General features: G+C 41.5%; 1 protein-coding gene across 2 annotated transcripts in view; it reads right to left on the bottom strand.

Moving 5' to 3' along the window:
- NKAIN4 (sodium/potassium transporting ATPase interacting 4) overlaps nucleotides 1–24,147 on the bottom strand; it is an 80,155-nt gene that overhangs the window by 2,551 nt on the left and 53,457 nt on the right. Inside the window, exons 4-6 of one of the 2 annotated variants that reach the window (XM_032766442.2) lie at nucleotides 23,215–23,412; nucleotides 7,313–7,373; nucleotides 3,575–3,659 (exon numbers count right to left, since the gene is read on the bottom strand). In XM_032766442.2, coding sequence (XP_032622333.1) covers nucleotides 3,575–3,659; nucleotides 7,313–7,373; nucleotides 23,215–23,412 — 344 coding nt within the window. The remainder of the gene's footprint in view (nucleotides 1–3,574; nucleotides 3,660–7,312; nucleotides 7,374–23,214; nucleotides 23,413–24,147) is intronic. The other variant, XM_032766444.2, reaches the window with a different exon arrangement.

Raw genomic sequence — 24,147 nt, 5'->3', positions numbered from 1 at the left:
AGATCTCCATGTGTCTGAGAGGGCAGCATTGCTACTTGAGTTCTTAGTGGTATTAAGTGCGCATTAGTGTTAGTTATAGATGCTTGTTCAACATCTCAAGAGCACTCTGCATGCTCCACATGGCAAGAATTGTTTCAGGTTACAGACCTTGCTGAGTAGTAGTTTTAAGTACTGTAAAATGGCCCTGAGCTGACGCCCTGTGTGGAGCAGCCTCTCCACACAACCCACAAAGAAGAGTGTTGCAAAGAAACATGGCCTGTATTTCAGCCTTAGCTAATGAAGGATAAAACTGTTGAGTCTCCTAACCCTCATTCATGAAAACTTATTAAGCTGGGAATGCTGTCTGACTCAGCCTGAGGAGAGGGTTGCTTTTAGTTTTCAGTAACTCCTTTGTTATCCTGCTCTTTAATATTTTGACCCAGATGCTCATGCACTGAAAACCCTCCAGTCGTAACTTACTTTGTATCCACGTTCCTTAAAATATTAGTATTAAAGTTTACAATTAGTGCAGTCCTTTGATGGGCAAGCAGCAATTAGATTGCTTAAGGGCAACTAACTTTCACGGTAAACCTTTACAATATTTTTTCCACAGTCTGTTAACTCTATTTGTATTCAAAAGCAGTTTAATAAAAAACACCCCCAAAATAATCCTTATGTCCAGTGCAGATTGAAATAAGAATAATTGTAACCTGCATGTTTTTATAAAGACTTGTTGCTGTGTATGTGTGGCAAAGGGGTGCTAACTAAACATATTTAAATATTGCAATTGTAAGCAACAATGCAGCATACCAGTGGGGTTTTTAAACAGAGAACTAACAAACAGCTAGTGGTTGTTTGTAAGAGTGTTCTCTGCTAGTTGGAAGCCTACAATCACAATTCAAAGCAGCTCAATCTATTTATTTTATCCAAGAGAAGGTTAAAAGGTGACTTGATCAAGGTCTGCAGGTATTTACGTGGGGAAGAGATTTTATAGTAGGTGGCTCTTTAACATAGCAAAAACATAACGAAATCCAATGATTGTAAGTTGAAGCTAGATCAAGTCAGACTAGAAATGAGGTACACATTTTTAACAAAGAGGGCAATTAATCACTGGAGCAATTTACCTAGGGTCATGATGAATTCTCCATTGTTTGAAGTTTTTTAAATCAAGGCTTGGTGTCCTTTTCTAAAAGACACACTATAGCTTAAAACAACGGTACGGGCTTGATGAAGCATTCAGTGGGTGAGGTTCTTTGGCCTGTGTTATGTAAGATGATCTAATGGTCCCTTCTGGCCTTAAGAGTCTGAGAATTCAGAAGATATGGCTCTCCCAGGAAAAGAACCCAGTAATGAGCCTGGGATCCTATTGCTCACAGATTACAGGATGCTTTGCATCAGTATATAGAAATTGTTCCTTTTTTGTGTCCAGCTCCTTCTGCTCCTCCTCTTGCTAGATGTGTGTGGAGGAGGGGTAAGAGCGCAGATTGGTAGTAAGCAAAAGTAATTACAAGCTGGTGGTTATTGTGAAATATATGGGTGCTGTCTATCCAGTGCTTGGTAGCTAACTGCACACCCCAAATTAAACAGCACAGTACCACTGTGTACAGTCTCAGCAGGAGGATTATGGATTGGAAATTGAATGAAGACTGTAGAATTTTGTAAGGAAACTTGCACTGACACTCTCCATGCTGCTCCAGGTTGTGAAAGAAGCTGACACTGAGGCTACGTCGTCACTACTCGCCATATTGGTGGGTAGCAATCGATTTCTCGGGGATCGATATATCGTGTCTCATCTAGACACGATATTGATCCCCGAACAACCTCCTGTTGACTCCAGAACTCCACCAATGCGAACGGCGGTAGCGGAGTCGACAGGGGGAGCCGTGGATGTCAATCCCGCACCGTGAGGACGGTAGGTAACTCGATTTAAGATACTTCGACTTCAGCTACGCTATTCACATAGCTGAAGTTGCGATCTTAGATCGATTTCCTCCCCCAGTGTAGACCAGCCCTGATAAGTGAAGTCTTATTTCCACATAACACACAACTATTTTTAAGAGAAAAGCAACCTAATCTCTCTCTTTTTTTTGTGTGCAAAAGTGCAGTTTTTCTCCACTGCACCTGGTCAGTAAATCAAGGAGCTGCCCAGGAACCTTGCAGCTTCCAGAGATGCAGGAAAATCCCATCTCACAATGACAAAGCGAGAGGGAAAAATCAATATTTAATCTCCACCCCCGTCCCTCCTAATAAGGCCACTAAGCCCCTCAGTTATGAGAAACTGAACTTTTCAAAACTCACCTGTTCTCCTGCAGTGACATAGCGCATTGGAGTGTGCCTGTGCATATGCATTTTGGGAGCATCTGCCCAGATCTATTTTAAGGTCAATTTCCTCCTTCCAGCCCCACCTCTCCCCCACCTTTTGCTTTATGGGAGAATTCTGCTATAGCATCAGACTTAAAATAATCCTTCCTTAAGAGTTTCCGCACACTGAGGTGCTCTCCCAAAGATTCCGTGCAGAGAGTAACAGAAATTCAATGTCCATAGCTGCTAAGCACAGATAATACTAGCCTTTACATGTAAGTATCTAATTAAGAAGCAGCTCTCAAGTGGACCGCACAATAGCTCTTGTGTACTGAATAACAAAATGGGGATTATCAGAGGGCAGGAGTTAGAATTCAATGATGGATCTATCAGGGCCAGCTCTAAGCACCAGCGTTCCAAGCATGTGCTTGGGGTGGCATTTTGGCCTTTTGGGGGCAGCACTTTTCAAGGGGTGGCACTCCATTTTGTTTGTTTGGCTTTGGTGATGGCACTCAGGCTTTTTTTTTCCCTTAGGGTGGCAAAAAATCTAGGGCTGGCCCTGGGATCTATGGTAGGAGCGTGAGGGGGATGGTTGTGAAGTGACTGCCTTTCACCTGAGCTCTACTACAAGGACTGTCTGTATAAACCACTGTTTCCATGGGAAACAGAATTCCAGCAAAATGAACTCAAAGCCAAACCTGTATGATCCTGTATGTAAACCATAAAACACCCAAACATGGGGGAGATGCCCACTTTCTACTGCACAGGGTGGCTGAGAAGTGGAGAATCTATACAGGGAGACCAGGCCAGCCTCTGCATGTCATGGAGCCAAGTCTTTAGGTGGTCACTCCATGGAACTGCACAGATGTAATGGACTAAAACTCTGTGTTATGATTGGCTGGGCGCAGAGCTGAGATGTAGTTTTAATAGCTGGGCAAGGGAGGGGAGGATTCTCTGCCACCCTTCCCCAGCATGCATACAGTTACCTTGCACAAAGCTCTCTTACCAAATCTTAGCACGGGGGACTAGAATTTACTCCATTGTGAGAGGCCGTAATGATGCCATGTTAGAAACCAAGGATGGCCACACTAGCATTCACAGCTTGAACCCAACCACACCCTGAGGTTGAAAGGAATTGACTTCACCCCTCCCAGGGATCTGTCCCATCAAGTGTCAAACCCTGACAAGGGAACACCTGCTAGAGAAATCTGCCTATTAGAGAGTAAACGGAGCAACCTTGCACCACTGAGCTAAGAGGCACCACATGCTTCTTAGCACAGTAGCCAATACTTACAGATATGTCTGCTTGCACAAAAGGTTGGTGGGTTTTTCATTGACATGGTAGAGAGGAAATGGATCAAATCCACCAATGAAATCAACTGAAAGAAATCAAAACCCAAATAATAATAAATAAACAAACAAACATATGGCAAGGATGGTGACAGGAAAGCTGGTGCGTGGCATGACTTAACATAAAATGGTGCAAAGAACAGAAAGGTGATTACCAACAGCCCTGCATTTGGCACTTATCTATGTACATGAGACCTAATACAGACTGGAAAATTCTGCCTATAAAGACCACTCAACCTAGACCTCTTGGGAAAGGAAACCATTCAGTGTGTGAACTCCAGCTACTGCAGAATTGTCAGACATGGGGGTGGGGAACCCCTGAGGCACCCTTCCCCACTTCAAATTATCATCACATTGTGTCATAGCGCATCAGCCATGAGAAGACAAAGCAGACCGTGGCCTTTCAGAAATGTACTAACAGAAAGACTCTGAGCGATGATAAGGGAGTGGATATCTGCATGAAAGCAGGTAGCAAGCAATATCTCTGAAGGTTGTCTCCCCAAGGGCCATTTGCTTGCTTGTAGGAAAACAAGACAGTGTCAGTAATAACTGGCTTATTATGAACCACCCTAGTGTCCACGAACTTGGTGGTTTTCAGATTTCTTCAATTTAAATATTTTTATGGATTTAAAAAAAACCAAAATGCTTCCTTTTCCCAATGCTCAAATAATGACAATGGAACTGGTCAAAGGACTTTTTACAACACAGTTTCCCCGCTGCCCATTATCAGAGTTTTCCAGATGACCTGACTGGGAAAATCTCTCAGGGTTCTTCTAAAATTAATCAAATTTTTAGACTATGTGGTTCCAACAATATATTTACAGATTAAGGTTGGGATTTTCAAAGGAAAATATGGGAGTTAAATTTCAGTGGGCCTTGGGTGTCTAACTCTCTTGGGCTCCTTTGACAATTCTACTTAGAACATTTTAAAGATGTTCAACTTAAGGAAGATTCTCACAGAGAATGTCAGACTGGATCAGACATGCTCCACCCAGTCCAAGTATCTGATCTCCTACAGTGACTATAATACCAAATAGTATAGGAAGTTATGGAATATTCTTTCCATAGGGAAAGTTTCTTCTTAAATCCCATCAGTTTGAATGTGGTTTATGCCCTGAAGTAAGAAAGTTTATATCCCTTCCAAACATATTTTTAAAAAATATAACTCTGGATATTCTCATTAACCATATAACCATTCCATTTTTCTTTCCTGAAGGTGGCACTGTTCTTTTAAGCTTCAGTTACATATTTTTAAAGGTTGTTGGTAATTTTAGTAAATATTTTGTCAACACACAACCTAAAACAGAGAGAGAAGCATAAAAAACATTACAAAATTTTTTAAAATATTTAGAAATTGAACTCCTCAGCAGCCACCCAAATCTTTGTTCTAACAGACAGCAGGACACTGCTGTTGTGACATTGGAATGACTAGAACATAGGTAAAATTTTCAAAAACACATAAGCCACACAGGACCCTAATCCCAATGACTTTCAATGATACGTAGGCTCCTAGGGCCAGATTTTAAAGGAATTCAGATGCCTCTCACTGATTTCAAAAACCTTTAAAAATCTGGCCTCTACATGCCTAAGTCACTTTTGAAAAATAAGATGTACGCACTCAAGTCAGTTAGGTGCTTTTCAAAATGTTCCCTGATAACTTCAAAAATAAAAATTGGCCAAGATTTTTGAAAGTGACTAGTAGTTTTGATTGCCTCTGTTTTTGTGTATCCAACACCAGAGATATTAAAGAGGCCTGTTTTTCTGAAAATGCCTATCACCTGCTCCCTGAAAAGAAGTTTTCTCAAGTTTGGCATCTAACAACTGAGGCACCCAAAATCCTAATCACTTTATAAAATCCTGATTATAATTCACTGGTGATACCATCCATAGATTATTGTGCATTAGCACATCTAAAACACTCTTGCCCCACAATCCAGGGTTAGTGGATCCCATTGCTGTTTTTTCTCATGAAAATCATGTTAGCACTGGCCTCCTGATTAATGTGTCTCAGCACTCATAATTACTTCATACTGAACATCAAAGGAACATTTAAAAGAAACCACAAATGGGAGAGAAAATTAAAACGCAGCTCAAATTTGTTCAGGTCACTGGAAGGCTCTACTGCTGTGACTGTGAAATATTGATGGTGTGTCATTGTTAATTATTCAAGCTGGCATTTCAACTCTGAGCCCGAGAAACTGGGATGGAGCAGAATTTTAAAAATTCTGAAATTAACAGCAGTATGTTTCTAAATAATTAATTCTACTTGTAATGGCTTCTGGTGATGAAACCATTGTATTTAAACCATGTTTTTAAAAATAGTATTTAAAGTAACATTGAATCTAAAGCCCTTTGGGTAAAACATACAGATGACATTCTTGGTGAGAAAGGGGAAAAGATGATGGAGCAAACCTTGTTTTTTCATTACTTATAATACAGGCCTTTGTTAAAAAGCTAGCTAGCTCTAAGCAAGTAACCAGTAAAGCCACTGTGCTCGCTAAAGCCACACAGGGAGCAAGAGAGAAATAGAGAGGGCAAGCCAGACTAGTAGTATATCTCATTAAACCCATTTGAAATAAACTTTCTCACTTACCTTCTAACATCTAATTCAAACCCATTATTTTTCAGTAAACATCCTTGGCAGTGAATCTTTGTAGGATAAAGCTTCTCACATTAATGTGAAGAGCTAGAAGCCACAAAGAAGTAATACTGGTATATAAAGCCTTTAGGTCAGATCCTCAGTTGAAGTAAATTGGTGTAGGTCCATTGACTTGAACAGAACTATGCTGACTCACACCAGCTGAGGAGCTATCCCTTAGATGCAACCCATAGAAACACGCTTCTAAAGAGAACATCCTATACTGCTCTTTATAATCAATGGACCCAATCTTTGTGCACCTAAAATCATGTGGTTCAATGGGAGTTTTGGAAATGCAGGAAAAAGCTACATGTAAGTGGGTAAATCCAGTTGATCTTATAATCAAAGTGGCTTTCCTTTGGCTCTCTACTTTCCTTTGGCACTGTAAAATTGAACCCTAAGTACCCAAGAGAATTGCAGATCAAGCTTAAGGAGAATTAGTTCATTCATCTTCTCTACAATCCAGGTACAGGACCACCTCTGTTTTGCAAGTTAAATGCTCAGTTCAGTTATTTGTCAATATTCTTGCTCTCTATTTTATCCTGAGCTTATATCATGAACTGCACAGGGCATGGCCTTCCTGCTCAGTTGAACATAGTGGACCTGATTCTCCATTCACTTACACCAAGTTTATATTGTTGATAGTCCACTGATCTCAATGGCATTATTTCTAATCAACACCAGTGTAAAAGGAGAATCAGCTCCCCTGTTTCTGTCTCTAATACTCAGACATGATCAGTGGACAAAGCCAAATCTTTGTGCTAAAATAATCAGAGAAAACGATATGGGAGTTCAAGACAGAGGAGAGGATCTCACGGTAAATTTGTCCTTGCCAGGCAGATGTTGCAGTGATGCCATTTATGTGGTGAGATGGAAAGATTGATAAGAAAATGTCACCTCACTTCCCCTGACGTTCTTCCCCTTCATTCACTGGCTGAAGGCTTATAGCACTAGCTCATGAGACAACATCCTTGAGAAAGAGAGAGAGAGAGAGTTTTTTTTCTACAAAAATGGTTGCCCAGGAATCTGTTGATGAATACTTACAGCTGTCCTCTTCTTCTGTAAAAACACTGACAACATAACAGGCATAGACAAAGCCCACCAGCTGGAAAACAGAGAGAAGAAATCATTCAGCACTTTTGCATCCAGACTTCAGCAGCTACCACCAGAATGGTGAAACCGAGTAAAATTTGCCGTAAGGTATGCAGTGCAGGAGTCAGACTGCAGTGGCATATTTCTCCCTAAATTCTTCCCAAAAAGCACTGCTCCCAATCCCAGAGCAGCAGGATACTTCTGCTAACATAATCAGTACTGAAATAACATAGCAATGTTGCCATTTAAACTGTAATCACTGAGCTTCAGAGTTAACACCTGACTGAGATGAGTCATTCACACCTTATGTTCACACCACTCTGAGAGCTATTGTTTCAGGTTCCCTGTTTGCAGACAGTATTGCTTTAGGTCACAGTTAGGCTTTCTTCTCCATAAGGACTGGAAACATTTCTTTTTGATGACAATGTGCCAGACAGTATCCACTTCATACAACCCCTTCTACAATAGCAGTCAAATAGACACATGGAAGAATACTGATTTCACTACTGAATAGGATGCAAGGGGTGGATAGCTCATTGGCTAAATCATCCTATAGATATGATCAAGCCTTTAGGGTGTAAGTTAAGAGATAACTACCTTCGTATTATCCATCAAGAGAATGGGACCAAGTTCTGTTTTGCTTTGTAGGTAGACGAGATGGACAATTAGTTTTGAAATTAACCATAAATGTAGGAATACCTTGGCTGTTTAATGTAGTGACACTGAACTCTCTTAGACTTGGGCTACGTCTAGACTACCTGCAGTATCGGCAGGTTAAAATCGATTGCTCGGGGATCGATATATTGTGTCTCATCTAGACATGATATATCGATCCCTGAGCGCGCTTATATCGATTCCGGAACTCCAACAACCCCAACGGAGTTGCGGAATCGACAGGGGGAGACACGGACATCGATCCCGTGTGGTGAGGACGGATGAGTAATCCGATCTTAGATATTCGACTTCAGCTACGTTATTCACGTAGCTGAAGTTGCGTATCTAAGATCGATTTCCCCCCATAGTGTAGACCAGCCCTTGGAAATGAAGAAATGATTGGAAGTAACAGTGAGGAATCTTAGGGCAAGATGCAGAGTCAGACTCCATGTCCATATAAGGGAGTAAGATGAAACCCCACACTTCTTAAAGCCCTGCTGGGGCTCCCAGACCTTGGGTCCAGGTGCACAGCAGAATTTGCAGCTGTTTACTCCCTCCCAGAAGCAGGTTGGGTGTGAAATGGACAAGATCTTGACTCCACCTCCTCTACTCACTGGCCAGAGGAGCTGAACCAGTGAGTGGTGTTTCATAATTCATGGTGTAGTACAGGCCAGCTTTAAATTACTTTCTCCTGTGAGGAAGCAGGGAAGGAAAAGTGACTCAGTGGGGTGTCTGTGGAGTCACAATGCCTCTTGGAGCTGCTCCTGGCTTGGTGCTGTTTACACATTGCTCATTGCCCAGAGTCAGGCCTAAAGTAAGAAAACAGACTTGAAATTTCAAAACTAAAGTGGACCATCACCTCAGAACCTCAAAACAATTAAAAAAACCCCATACAGAGGCTCACCACTTTGGGGACAGTCATAGAAGCTCTAAAATGTGCCAGACCCTGTTGTCCTCATGTTCAGCAGCAAGGAAATACCTAGACTGAGTAAGGAAGGAAGAACCTGGCCCTAACAGAATGATCCTGGTTCAGCAGATTTGTATTTTGCTCTACTTTCTGTTGATCATATATCTCCCCCGCATCTAGTATTGTGTCCTTATATAACATTCCACTTAGCAAGATCTTGGTTGACACTAACCACATTGTTAAAGTTATTGTGAGCCACAATTATTTGTTTTCCACAGTGAACTCAATGCTCTTTAAAAAGAGTTTAGATGTGGCAAACAATGGCTCACTCCAAGGGAAGACAGAATGATGCATGAAAGGACTCAGAAAGTGAAGTCCATTCATTTTTAATATGACAGAAAAATCAGAAAACAAAGGCAGAATAATGAAATTTCTATTGAGGGATCATAAGATTTGCTTGTGTGCTGCAGCTCTCTGAAGAAAAGAAACACCTTAGCTGGAGGAAACTAAGTAATTATTTTTACAGCACCACCAAACCTTCTATTTCTTTTATACTTCTTATTAAAAGTTAAATGCAACAACAGAACCATCAGTTTGCTCTCTTGAGCTTTGTCTCGTTCCATGGAGGTACAGTCCAGCACTGCCGTGATGGAGAGACAGCTTTCATCACTCATTTTCCTGCTGCGTAGTTTCCAAGAGAGGGCTACTTTACCCTTTGTCTCCATTAACTACAGTTTACTTAATTCAGAAAAGAAGCCAACCAGTTGCAATGGCAATCACAAAACCACACAACATACAAAACTAATTATGCCTGGGGAGCTTTGAGAGAGTTACCTGTTTAAGGGGCACCACTACTCTTTACAGGCATATGAGAGAAGAAGAATGAATAAGCGTTTTCTTCTGATTGCTTTTCTTTGTTTGTATTATGTTAACAGTGAAAAAAGATGTGGGGTGTTTTTTTTTGGTTTTTTTTTTTGGTTTTAGGGTGTTTGTTTTGTTTTGCTTGTTTAAATTTGCATCTGTTGAAGGAGAGAAATGTACCTGGAACTGACCATGGTGCTGAAGAAAGGCAGCAAGCCTTACTCCTTTATTAAATTAGGCAAAATATATGGCTATTAGATAAGGGACAAAAAAAAAGCTATTTGTGGGACTACATTCCAAATGGCTTATGAGCATTTCTCCATGCAAGACTCTCCAATTGGTCCCTCTAGTGTGTCACTGGTTCATGCTTTTCAAGTTTTGGGTGACTGCAGTAAGAGTGCTGGCACCAGCTTATGGATAGGATCTCTGGGTCAATCCCTAGAATGGAGAATTCAGGTGTTATTAAGGTGCAGATCCTCCTTTGTTACCTCTCCTCAAAGGTCTAAAGGTCATTTACCTATTCTTGGGCTGAACGTCAGTGAATTATCCAGGAGCTAAGATTCTAAAGTGTCTAAGCAAAGCAAACATTTATAAATAAATTAAGAGATCTTCAGATTAAAGATAAATATTTTGAAGAAACATATTTAGATTAATAGAAGTAGCTCCTTTTATAAAAAATATGATGCTCTTATCTTTAGCATGCTGTGTCTGTTAATTTCTCATGTCTTCCCTCTTTCATTCCAGCAACTCTGATCTCCAGTCCTAGGCATTAGTGACCTACAATATGTTGTCCACTGAGGATCTAAAGAGAACTGGAATGGTAGGAAGCAGGGCCAGTTAATATCAGGATGACAAAATGTCCCACTGTTTTTTGGTTTGCACCAACATCCATTGTCCGCTTGATCTGTGAGACTTAACAAAGCTGAACATCACAATACAATTGGGCGAGGACAGGTATTTAAAATTCAATCACCGTGGCAGAGATAAGCATCTTAGATGCAAATTTTTATAAATTCCTGTGTCTTTGAAATGATGGTAAGAACCTGGAGACTGATTTTTATTAATTTCTTAGTATGTTAGAGGTGGGTTTTGGCTTTTGGTTACAGCAGCGAGCCAGGACCCCTGGGTTTTATTCCTAGATATAACATTGACTCACTCTGTCGCTGTGAACAATCACGGTTGGTGTAAGTTTATCAATCTGTAAAATGTACATAATAAATGAGTCACATATGTCACATGATTACCTGGAGTCAAATCAAAACCATTTATTTCATATGAATGATGTGAGGCTTGACTAATAGATGTATGATGCTCTTTGAAATCCCATAATAAGTACATATGAGGCATTATTATTTAGGATCTGATTTTTCGAAGCACAAAAAGTCTAGGACTGCATGCACAAGTGTGTGAGCATTTCTAATCTGCACATGCTATTACCATCTCTGTGGACATGTCTATAGATGGAGCTAGGGGTACAATTCCTAGCTCACACAAACATGCTTATGCTAGCTGTTATTGAGCTAGTGTGCTAAAAATATGGTGTAGCCACAATTGCACGGGCAGTGGCAAGCAGCAGCATGGGCTAACTGTGCTGAGTACATACCCATGGGGTTTAGGCATGTTTGTACCTGGGGTCACTAGCCCATATCATCGCTTGCTATGTACCATGGCTACACTACTATTTTTGGTGTGTTAGCTCAGTGAGAGCTAGCATGAGTATATCTACGTGAACTGGGAATCCCACCCCCACTTCATATTGTATGCCTGTGTGTGCAAATTTGACCTTTGATAGATATCTATCTGGCTGTTTGCATACACAGAACGCTGATGTGTGTGCATTCATGTAGTTCCAGGTGCAGATTCAGAGTACAAATACACAGGCACCCATACAGGGCCTGATCTTAGTGGGCTTTGAAAATCCTGCCTTTAGTATTTTACAGGGAACAGTATAGAATAATAATAAAGCCAACTCCTTGGACATTCACTAAAACATCCAGGAATGGGTATTGCATATCTACTGCTTATCCTGATTCACAGGAGATTCCAGGTAGGCCTTCTTGTATCCTCATACGTTGCCATCATTCAATCATAGGACTGCAAGGGACATTGAGAAGTCAACTAGTCCAGTCCCTCAGACTCATGACAGGATTAATATTATCTAGACCATCCCTGACAGGTGCTTTGCCAACCTACTCTTAAAAATCTCCAATGATGGAGATTCCACAACCTCCCTAGGCAATTTATTCCAGTGTTTAACCACCCTGACAGTTAGGAAGTTTTTCCTAATGTCCAACCTAAACCTCCCTTGCTGCAATTTAAGCCCATTGCTTCTTTTCTTATCCTCAGAGGTTAAGAACAACAATTTTTCTCCTGTCTCCTTGTAAAAACTTTCTATGTACTTGAAAATGGTTATCATGTCCCCCCTCAGTCTTCTCTTGTCATGGTCTTGTCCAACTGCAAATTTTGGATTAACAGTTATGCCAAACTTGATTCCTAATGGTGTGTACTCCATATAATACACAGATAAACCTGATCTAAAGTTGTTACTTCTGTCATCTGTGTCAGAGAGGTCCAGGGCAGCATTAAGAATGAGAATGAATTATCTTGCACCATAAAGGTAGAATTCACATAAATGCTTATATCAGTCATGCCACTAGGGTCAACCTGTTAAACTTCCTAAAAACTTGTTCCGTGATTAAGAGGTATTGAGCTAGCAATAAAGGCTGCTATGAAGTTTTCTTTGCAAATAAATTTACCTCCCTCCTCCCACTAAAACACCCCTTTCTCCATATAGCAGGCAAAAACAAACACACAAACAAACAAAACAGTGGACAAAATGACCACATCTCTTAATCCCAAATCCTTGGAAGCCTTAGTTATCTTTCTATTTCTGTTTTCCCCTCAACTTTGTTTCAACATAGCCAGCTTTGTGTTTCAAATTTACTCTCTTTTGACCTTATAACCCATGGCTTTGTGGCATGGATTTCATCAATTATGAATTACTGTTTATTCAATGACTTATTTCCGTTTTCTCTAAAAAGGTTACATTAGCCTCCCTGCTCAGCCGGAAGGGGGAAGTTTCTGGAGCGGAGGGAGGAGGGACATACAATATAAATCTGTGCTGCATTTTCATGTTGCCTGAGCTAAGCTATAATTAAACCTATCACTTCAGGGATAAATTGAACTCCTGGGATCTACACTATGTCTTGCCTCATGCATGAATTATGAATGAAATAAAGCTAATAGAGATGAAATAAAAATTCCCATCACCACGTCTGTTTTCAGTGAGAGAGTCTGCTTGAGTGTGGGCTGAGTTAACTCCGAAAGGCTCAAAGCTTTTAAAGTGGATTCATTGCTAATTGTTTCTTCACCAAACTTGAGAATTAGGGGATGAATTTATTCCATTTCATGTGTAATGAATATAAATCCTTCAAAAGAATTAAAATCGTAGTGTGACAAACAGCCCCGTTTTTAATAATGTGCTTAACTGGACTGCCAGGGGTTCATGTTCTTTTAAGATACCCAGGCTTTTGGCTGTTAGGAGGAACATCACTGGAATTCTGGGATTTCTGAATTAGGAGAAAGATGTGTGTGTGGCACTCTGAACAAAGCCTCAAAGACACCAGAGTTCACCTCATGGCTCTTTATAATGTTGGGTGGAATAAGTAGGATGGGAGGGAATTCAGCGGGCAAGCCTCTGCATCTGGAGACCCACCATGGATAGCAGTCGTTCATTTACATCACAGAAGCCTCAGGAGAGAAGTCAAAGATCATGGCTGTATTTCACTCCTGTGTAGGATGCTAGCTCAACGCTCACCTGCCACTTAGGTCTCACTTCAGCCCTATCAGTCTATCGCAAGCCCTTCAGTCACATTAGACTGTGACAGGGAAAGAGATGCAAGATTATACTCTCCCATTAAACATTGTTCCTAGCCCTTCAGGGTACACTCTCCAATCTGAAAACCAAGGAAAGCAGTGGACTAAACACCACTGAAGCCACCTCAAGATGAACAGGGGAGAAAGAAAGCCCACTGGATGGTAACAATAATGGAAAGGGACACTTTTGTGAGAACACACTCGATAGAGCAGCTTTGCACACAAAGCCCCACCACATATTTTTGATGCTAGAGAAATTTAAGGAGAATGGTGAGTAAGCACTAGGACAAAAGGACATGGGGGAGGGTTTGTATGTTTCTTTGGTGCAGAATAGAAAAAACGATTCAGTTGCTGTTAAACATGTAAAGGCTCTAACAAAAACATCCTCCAGCTACAACTGGAATAGATCTGATTTGTTGGAATTTAATTTTTGCCTCAGCAGGGAGGAGAGGGAGAGGCAGGAAGAGAATTTACATCATTTTGATCTATCAGCTTCTTTTATGGCATCATCCATCAAGGTGTTTGCCTACATGAGAAAATGTTCCAAGGTTGCTGTATACAGGGAAATATCAAGAGCAGCTCAGGACAGAGAGAGGAAGAAATATGAAAATACTCAAGAATCAATTGTGATTTTAGTAGCACATGAGAGACTGTGGCCTTTAATGGGGTTAGGTTGGACTCCCCACCAGTTGTAACAGCTTTTGGGGTAAGTTAATTATTTATGCTAAAATTTAGTACCTCACTTCTTTTCAAATAGATTAAGCAATTGAGTTCCAGGAGATCTTGGATTTATTATTATCATCTATATTAGCATAGCACCTACAAGTCCTAGTCATTGACCAACCCCCATTGTGCTAGGGGTTGTACGCAAAGATGTCTAGAGAGGATGCAATCACAGAATCTCATTCTCCACTTGCACCAGTTTTACAATGGTGTAACTTAAATGGAGCCACTCCTGATTTATACCAATGTAAGTGAGAAGAGCATCAGGCCCAAGGTCTCTGGAGGATGGTTCTTCTCACACTGCTCCCACTCAGCAAGCTCATTCAAAAGTGATGCCAGTAGAAGACGACAATGCTGGGCATTTATCCCTCCTCCCACATCTGACTGGCAGCTGCAGAAGTGTAAGAGAGGAGCAAGACAAAGGATTCATTATGGCCTCAGGGATGACAGAGTGATAGAAAGCTTACAGGCTCCACACTTCAAACTGGAACCAATTGTGGCAGAAGAGCTGCATTTTCACCACCGATAAAACAGAAAGGAAGCGAACAGAAGAAGCATTGCAGATGGCCAAGTAGCAAAGGATTGAAAGTAGTTTTTTTTCATAAAATTCATAGGGGGTGATCCCCCTTTATTAGCTTCCTCCCATCACATTCTGTCTCACAGCCCCATTTACTTTTATTAATACAACGTCACTGATGTGCATCTTTGACTGATAAATAAAAGACAATGGGTCAAATATTGCTCTTAATTTCTCTGGTATAACTGGATTCACAGTAGTGTAACTGAGAGCAGAACCTAGAACCCTGTTCCTTCCCCAGAATGGTTGCAATTTGAGCATGTTCTGAATTTTCCTTCTGAATGATTTTTGATGAAAAATGCAGTTTCAGCAAATTCAATTTTTTTTTGTTGCAAAAATTAAGATTTTGTGAAATTTTTTCAGATGTCCTCCAGGAAAATCAAAAAAAAATATTTTGTTTCAGGTCAGTTCAAAATACTTGGTTTTGCTGACACTGACACACAACATTTAGTTTTGAGGCAGTTCAACATTAAACTGCATTTTCCTGTGGTACTGCCTTGTCTCACAGGAGTTGTAGTTTAGATGTCTGATGCCCCCATTCTCCCTAATAGGCCAGACTCTCTAACTGGCCAGACTATGTGTTCAGTGATGCTACAGAATCTCCCCTTTGACCAAGCAGCGTGGTGCATCATGGGAGTCACATGGCCGCAAATGTAGCATAAGAGATATAGTCCAGCCAGGGTAAAAATAGTTGAATGTTGAAATGACTTGAAATGAAACATTTTGAGTCAGTTCGGCAAAGCAAAATGAAATGGTTCAGTCTGGGAATATTGAAATTTTTAATTTTGATCAAAAAAGCGCAAACAAAACATTTTTCCATTTACAAACCAAAAATTTTCATTCTGTGAAAAATTTCAGTCTTTTAAATTTTTGTCCTAATTTGGAATGAAACCAAATGTTAAAACATCAGAATTCTCCATGGGACAGAAATTCACATTTTCACTCAATTCTAAATACAACCTAGGGAAGACAAGATGTTAACATACCATGGATACGAACACAATAAAAGGAGAGGCTACAATGAGATCACATGGTCGCTTAGGCTGGTGATGCACACTGTCTTAAGAGATGTAAAGTATTGTTTTGGTTTTAGATACTATTATTTTGAGGTTTGTAAACCTCACGGTTGATGTGTATTTACTGAGGAGAAACTTGAAAGAGGAGAAGGTGGAAGCATGACAGATGGGCTCAAAGAGAAAGTGTTCCTGTCCAGCTAGGCCTACTCAGCTGTGGAGCTTTTTAGGGCTAGCTTCAGGGGAGAAAGAGAAGCTGCAATTCAGCTAGGAAGCTCTGAAGACAGAAGTACTACTTCTGTTGCTTTGTGCTTTTAAACAATTTTGGTCTTTGGCATTAATGTTTTATGTTGCATGGAGGGAACATGTCCAGAGAGCAAAAGCGCTTTGGGGGTGCTTTTTGGTTGCACAAGAACCCCATAAAAATAAAATCCCAGAGGGTTTTTTGTTTGTGTTTTTTGCTTAAGCTAGGCCTCTAGTTGGGGGTTAGACTAGATAACCCTTATGGTCCCTTCTAACTCTATGATTCTAATGTAATTCCTCTCCAGCTTCACAGTTCTCAGCCATGCCACAGACGATTTGCAGCCCTAAATGGGCGGTTGATTTTGTGACTCTACATGACGCCCACTCTGCAACTGTCACCAAGCAGAGACTACAAAACTCAGTTCAACTGCAACCCAAACTGAAATTCAAACCCAACATCTGCAGTGGTATAAGGCTAATACAGTAACTCAATGTGACTCCCAGACCTCAACTTTTGCCAGTCTAAGAATGGGTTTTGAACCTCTTTGCCCCAGTGAAATACTGATCATTCTTAGGCCTTTGCAAGTTACCGGGGGGCGGGGGGAAAGGTCAGTGATGTAAAATGACACTAAACTATTGCTCTAAGTCCTCCAAGAATGCTCTTGTGCTTCAGCCTCTGCTGCTGTTTCCCCAGATAACTCAGTACCAGCTTCCTCCAAGGCATGCAAGTATCCAATTAAGCCTTTTATTAGGAACACATGTCATAGCCAGGTGGGTTCAATCAGCCAGTCAAACAGTCTGGGAAACAACAGGCTGCAGAACAGAAGAAATGATGGATCTTGGTTGTCCCACCCATCAGCTTCTTTCACTGTGAAAGTCTGTTATCACAGACAAATGGATGGAGGAGGATGCTGAGCTGGGACCCCTAACCTAATCCTGTAGCGGTTATAAGATATGCTTATTTTATACAGGGCGTGCGGTTTGCTGTGAATGACGCTCGTACAGCCGGAACACAAGTAGGGGATCATTAAGGTAGGCTTGGCAATAGATCAAGGCCTAAGCAAGGCTGTCACCAGTCTTGGGCTGCTGATGGGTGCCTCCTACTGGACAAACACTGAAAAATCCACAGGCCATCCCCATCTGCCTAAGTACGGGTCTTTGTGATACAAAATGAGTTAAATAGCCCATGTGCATTTGAAGGGGATGGGGCTCTTGGCTCTCACTCCCCTAGTCTCTTTTATATATGCTCAGATTCTGTATTCCCCAAAGGGGTTGAGGCTAGTGGCACCAACTGCCCCATGGCTCTCTTTAAGGCTTGCCAAACCTATTTGACCTGGCCAGCGTACCAGGTTCATTCTCTCCTTGTAGGCACGGGGAGGAGAGGAGAGGGGGATGGTAAATGACCCTCCTGACAGTGACAAAGAGTTCTGTGGCACCTTGTAGACTAACAGAAGTATTGAAGCATGAGCTTTCGTGGGTGAATACCCACTTCGTCAGGTAGGGGGTGTCCTGAGTAGATGGTGCAGTTTCTTAGTATATTCCTCGGTAGGAATCTGAGGAAAGTGGCCTGTAGAATTTGGTATTGGATAGTTGTCTGGTAGCCTCCTTTTCAGACCTGTTCATGATGACAACTGCACCTCCTTCATCAGCCTCTTTGATTACAATGTCAGGATTGTTTCTGAGGCTGTGGATGGCATTGCATTCTGCACAACTTAGGTTATTCGGCATGCGATGGTGTTTTTCCAGTATTTCTGCCGGTGCACGGTGGCGGAAGCATTCTATGTATAGCTCCAGACTGTCATTTTGACCCTCAGGAGGAGTCCATGTGGAAGAGTTCTTCTTGTGCTGTTGGTGGGGGCGGGTATCTGTGTATCAGTGTGCTGTTCAGTGTTATCTTGAAAGTATTCTCTCTTATAATCAAAGAGGCTGATGAAGGAGGTGCTGTTGTCATCATGAACAGGTCTGACTACCAAAAGGAGGCTGACAGACAACTCTCCAATACCAAATTCTACAGGCCACTTTCCTCAGATTCCGCCGAGGAATATACTAAGAAACTGCACCATCTACTCAGGACATTCCCTACCTGGCGAAGTGGGTATTCACTCACGAAAGCTCATGCTCCAATACATCTGTTAGTCTATAAGGTGCCACAGGACTTAGTCTGGATCTGTAAAAAGCGACAAACAAAGCTACCCCTCTGACACTTGCCTCCTGAGAGTGGCTCCCCTTCGGAGCAGGACAGCCACCATCTGTTCTCTCCCAAAGCTGCCTGGCAACTGCTAGGAACTTCCTGCTTTTCAGCCCTTATTCCACCCTAATATGATTGACAGGGCTGGAGGGATGGGGCCAGCATTGCCAACAGCCACTCTTTAACTCCTCCTTCATGGCTGTGGGGTTGATACACCCTCTCACAGAAGCCTAGCAGTTAAGAGTTTGCTAGCATAGGACTTAGCATAAGTAAGTGTCCTCGGGTTATAACCTTTGGCAATAAGAGTGTTTTCATAAACAAACAAAATAATGCAGGCTTAATGGAATTTTAAAGGTTTTTTGAGTAACATGTACCCTTGCAGCTATCCACACTGACATACTGCTCAAAATACTGATGCAAATAGCTATATCAACATTCAGAAACCCACTTATGGTTACCTGGATAGCCACATATGGAGAGAGGACTGAGACCTAATTAAATATGGTCATGGATCTGCTGATGTGTAAACAAAGAGTATAAAAACTGATGCATGGATGCTAACCAGTGGTTCATCAGAATGATGTAGTAAGCAACAGCCACCCCTGTCATTATCACTTAGGGTGACATGCACTTACTGATCAATTCTGTCTTTGTTTTCATCAGTCCGTGATGTTCTGAATATGTCAGCTTTGTGGATTGCTCTCTTCTTTATATCCCTTTATTTGCTCAGTATTTTTCACTTGTGGGTGAGCATGGTTCTTGATTAAAAATTTTTAGGTCTTCCTATGTATCCAACCAATCTCAAAATTCAACCTGAATAAAATTTTCTTAAGTAGCCATTTGAGTGATGAACCTGTTATTTGTAAAAGTAGTAACTCAAATTGATCATCAACTACAAGGAGCAAGAGGAAAGACAAGGGAGGGTAGAATGCCCAATGAAGCTGGAAAACTAGAACAGGTCCCACTCTACCCCCCTTTGCAAAGTTCTGCCCTGGGGGCATGAACTATTCAAAGCTACATTCAAACCCTCCCTTTCATTCTTGTTTGTGACAAGAGCAGCAGAGCACAGAGTCTCTGTCAAGTTCTCATCTCTTTTCTCCCTGAGACAGAAGTACTGTAGGTTTTATTTCTAGCTTGAGAGAGTCAGTTGATCATGTTTGCCCTCTCATAAACATGGGATGGGAGACAAAGGAGGGAAGAGGGGAAGACATTAATTTCTTGATCATTCTTGAGTTTCTGAAAAGCTCTTGCTGGATGGAGAAAAAGGGATTGTGATCAGATATCCAAAGCGACAACCCACAGCATTTGGATTTCCTGACCTTTTTTGCTCTCAGGCTGCAATTATCATCAGTGAAAATGTAACACACGCCAACAGCAAAAACATGTCTTGACTTGCTTTCCACTGTAACATCTGCTGTTAACCTTTGCTTTGCCATTTTCTTGGGAACCTTCCAAGCTGTCATTTTGAATGAAAGCAGCAGACAGGCAGGCAGAAAATTCTCCCTGTTGGGGAGACATTTCCAACCTCCATCCCACGCCATGGACCTTTGGAAAAAGCCCATCCCTCCCCACTCCCAGAGCTGCCATATGGAAGTCCAAAAGTAGGCAAGGTATTTAAAACAGAAAATGAACCTCCAACTGCTGCCTGGTAAGTTGGGGAGTTATACAGTGGACATTTGCTAAACTGGAAAACAAAGCAACTTTTTTTTTTTTTTTTTTTTTGCAGATGACTAGGACAAATATTATTTCTGCTGCATTTTTATGGGGTTGGTATGGCACCCTGACAGTAAATGAACTAACCTGCATATGCTAGTATACAGTCACTGCATAAGATGTATGTTTCCATTAAGCATCTCTCTCCACTATGTCCCATCACAATGTCCTTTGTTCTGGTATATTTCAATGGGTTGGTTGGGATTAGAGGTATAGCCTCCCTTTTCTTATCACATAACCCAGTATTGGTTCTGTCATGATAGAATTTATGCCCTTTTCACTCTCAAGAGACATGGCTTCAAACCCTGACTGAATGACATTTGAAAAGGAGTCTGATGGATTCTTAAATTAGGCCCTAACAGATATTAGTACAGATCAAGAAACAATCACATGTCATCACAACTGACAGTCTTTGGCCTGGATGCTGATCTCATTCACTCCGGATAAAGTTGGAAGCAACCCCATTAACATCAGGGAGTTCGCCCAGTAGAATTTGCCACAAGTGAGATCAGAATCAGGTCTTTAGTGTCTTTTTTCCCCCCCAACAGAGGCCCAGGATAGGAGGAGCTGTGTGACATAGTCAGGAACATAGTGCGTTAGCAGAGCTATGCAGGAATATTTCTATGGCACTCACTCACCCTGGGTGAAATTCATCCCGAGTAAAGATGGGGTTTATGCAGAGCAGCTACACAGAGGATTTGACCTTTTTATCCTGTGAGCAGGGCTCAGGGCAGCTCCACAGCTGCTATTCAAGCCCACTGGTTTGCATGGAACATTTGTTTTTTCACAATAAGGTCAAATTTAATGAGGGGGGAGGTGTTTTCTGGGACGAATCAACCTTCCCTTACGGGGAGCACCCAGCAATGTTACTGAGCCTCAGTGCTGCTGAGGAATAATTATCTCCCGAGGATTGGACACGTGATCACATCTTATTTGTCAGTGAATATGAATTTCATATCACTGAAGCTGGAACAGATATTTCTAAAGCTGCTGAACAAACCTCACAAACACAGGAGAGGAGGCTTTGGGTCCCCCACCCCACTGCTGTGAGGTACTGAGCATTCAGTTCTCATAGACGCCTGACAGACAAGGAGGGAACAAGGTCAGAACCTTTGCTGCATCTCCCCATTCTTCAGTTCTTAGGGAGACATGATCAATAATTCAAAAAAAAATATTTACTTTCTGTTTTCAGCACTGAGGCCTGCAAAGCATTCTAGGAGGGGCAGCAGCCTATAATAAAATCTGTCTGAAAATGAGATAAAGAGAATAGCAAAACTATTGGCAAGGTTCAAAGAGTTTGATCCTCAGAGACTAAACAGGGAAAGGACTAGCAGTAGTTGGCTATTTTCAGGCAGGGCCTGACTGAAAAATGAAAAGCCCGTTAAGGTTTCCTTTCTGCTCTCTCTTCAAGGGAAATCTGTCTAATGTCCAGTAAGATTATATCAGAACTTCAGGATCCCCAGGAGATACAGGTCTGGGGCTTTAACATTCCACCTTTACTACAGGAAAGGTTTGTCCCTTTTACAGAAACTCACCATATATGTCAGGAAATCCCTAGCAGGAGCTGTAGGGACTTCTGCACACAGAGGTGCTTGAGCTTGTATCCCAGTTTCAGGGCCCAGGATGCAAAAAAGTAGGATAGGAATCCTCTAAGGTTTATGGAATGGGGAGAAACAGCTTACAAATATTTGCCCCAAACCCATTAATTTCTTGCCCAGTCTCAATCAATCCATTTCCTCTCTCCATCTGGCAAGCTGAGAACACTCACACTGAACCCATGCTCCCTTACATATTTGCAAATCACTACATGAACTTATAGTGATCTGTAAAAAAAAGTTTAGTAGTATCAGTATACCTAGCTCAGAGGCAGGAGCTGTAACCCTGCCTGCTGTGTTTTGTTGTGACAATCTATCTTGGGGCCTCATGCCTAAGTTATCAAGATCCTATAAAACCAGAGCCAATCCTAAGCATAAGATAGGTCCTGCCATTTGTCGACTGAGCCCTTCTCCTTAAGTCAGCCCTGGGAGGACTTTGATGTTTCTTAAGTCAGCCAGAGGGAATGCTATTAAGTGAGGTATGACACTTCTGCTCTCTCAAAGGTTCAACGTTCAGCCTCTAGAGCACATCTATCGTCGGTTGGCTTGGAAAGCAATGAACCAAGAAACAAAACTTTGGTTTTCTTTATGGCAGTGCAGGGAACTACCAGGTGAGCACTGGTCAGTAAAACATCCATGAGTAACATTCAACCTAACAGTCCTTCATAAAAAGGACATATTCTCTTGAAATATGAACTGTGTTTCAGCACGCATGGGGTTACATTTCTCACATCCTCCTTTCTCATGCATACAAGCCAATGTCAGGTGCAGCCAAACCTGTCATTTGAGGCACCCCAATGGGTTAAAGCACAGTTCCCAGCTCTAGTAGAACCTGTATGCCTTTAAAGCTACTCGACTAACAAAGCAAAGCAGATTAAAAAGATGTGATGCAACTACAAAATGCATGAGCACCAGTGGAAATAAAGAGGACAATGGACCTTTTGTTTCAATTAATTTCACATGCAAATGAGAAACAATTAATTAATGGGGAACATTAAGGACAACACATTACTGCAGTATATTTTAAAAAATGCCTGTGAAAGACTCCAATCAGGCAATGTTTGATGAAAACTTATTACAAACCAGTGGTGTCAGCAGGAATAAAACATGCTGCTTTCCAAATCTATCAAGAGTTGTTTTGTTTTCTGAAGGAGGATATTATCTTTGTGATCTCCCCTCCCCAAATCCTTTATATCAGTTCACATTCACACATAACCTTCAAATATCACACAGCGACTACTGGAAATGCAAAAAGCTAGGTCTCTTTCCTTACTGAAATGTGTTTCCCTTCCCCAGTCATTGATTTGTTATTGTAGAGGTACATGTGGCTTGTTATGGTAAGTGCTAGGCTGCTGGTGTTGATTTCTATTTTTAAAAAATGGCTTGTAGATATTTAAGAAAGAACACAGAGTTAAAAAACAACCACTCCCTTTATGCTACCCATTAGCATTCTACTTGGATGCTTTTACTTTGTTGGAGACCAGACCCACTAGGAAGTACTCACCGCTACCAGAATCTGGACCGAGCTGTGCATGACCTCAATGTACTGATACTCTAGAGCACAGCCAATCACAGAGATGTAAGAATGGCTGTCCAATCCCTTTATGCCAGCCATGGAAGCCTCCTTCCTTACGCAGCCAGGGCCATTTTCACTCCACCATGACTGATGCTGGGAGATATTAAAGGTCAAAAGTTCGCTGTCCTGGGGAGAAAAAAAAAAAGATGCAAAAAATCTTCATTTACAGAGGAATTAACTCACTAGTCCCATTTAGGGGAAAGAGTTGCAAAAATGCTTAGTGTTGCCTTAAAAACTGTCCATTAAAAAAAAATTGGCCACTGAAGTCAATGGGAGCCTTCCTAGGCTAGTGCTGACAGCTTCTGAAAAACCCACCCTCAGTGAGCGCTAAGAGGATCAAAAGGTGTTTAGAAGCATTTTTCAAACAAGCCGATAAATCAGTATGAACTGGACTAAGGCCTATCAATGGGACACAGTGCTGCAACATTGTGTCAATCAGTCCCACCCTAACATGGCGATGTCTGGATGCAGTCATGAGCGTGAGGTAGCTTCAGTACACCATACTGCATGCCCACAACAGAAAGACACTGTATAGCTAATGTGACGCCAATTTTTAAAAGGAGCTCCAGAGTTGATCCCGGCAATTACAGGCTGGTAAGTCTGAATTCGGTACCGGGACAACTGGTTGAAACTATAGTAAAGAACAAAATTGTCAGACACATAGAGGAATATAATTTGTTGGGGAAGAGTCAACATGGTTTTTGTAAAGGGAAAATCATACCTCACCAATCTAATAGAATTTTTTTGGGGGGGTTCAACAAGCATATGGACAAGGGGGAATCCAGTAGATACAGTGTATTTAGATTTTCGGAAAGCCTTTTACAAGGTCCCTCACCAAAGACTCTTAAGAAAAATAAGCTG

The sequence above is a fragment of the Chelonoidis abingdonii genome, chromosome 14 (genome assembly GCF_003597395.2).
Source record: "Chelonoidis abingdonii isolate Lonesome George chromosome 14, CheloAbing_2.0, whole genome shotgun sequence".
In the NCBI taxonomy this organism is placed as follows: Eukaryota; Metazoa; Chordata; order Testudines; family Testudinidae; genus Chelonoidis; species Chelonoidis abingdonii.
Note: the sequence above shows the minus strand (reverse complement) of the source record. Positions and strands in the feature narration are given on the sequence as shown.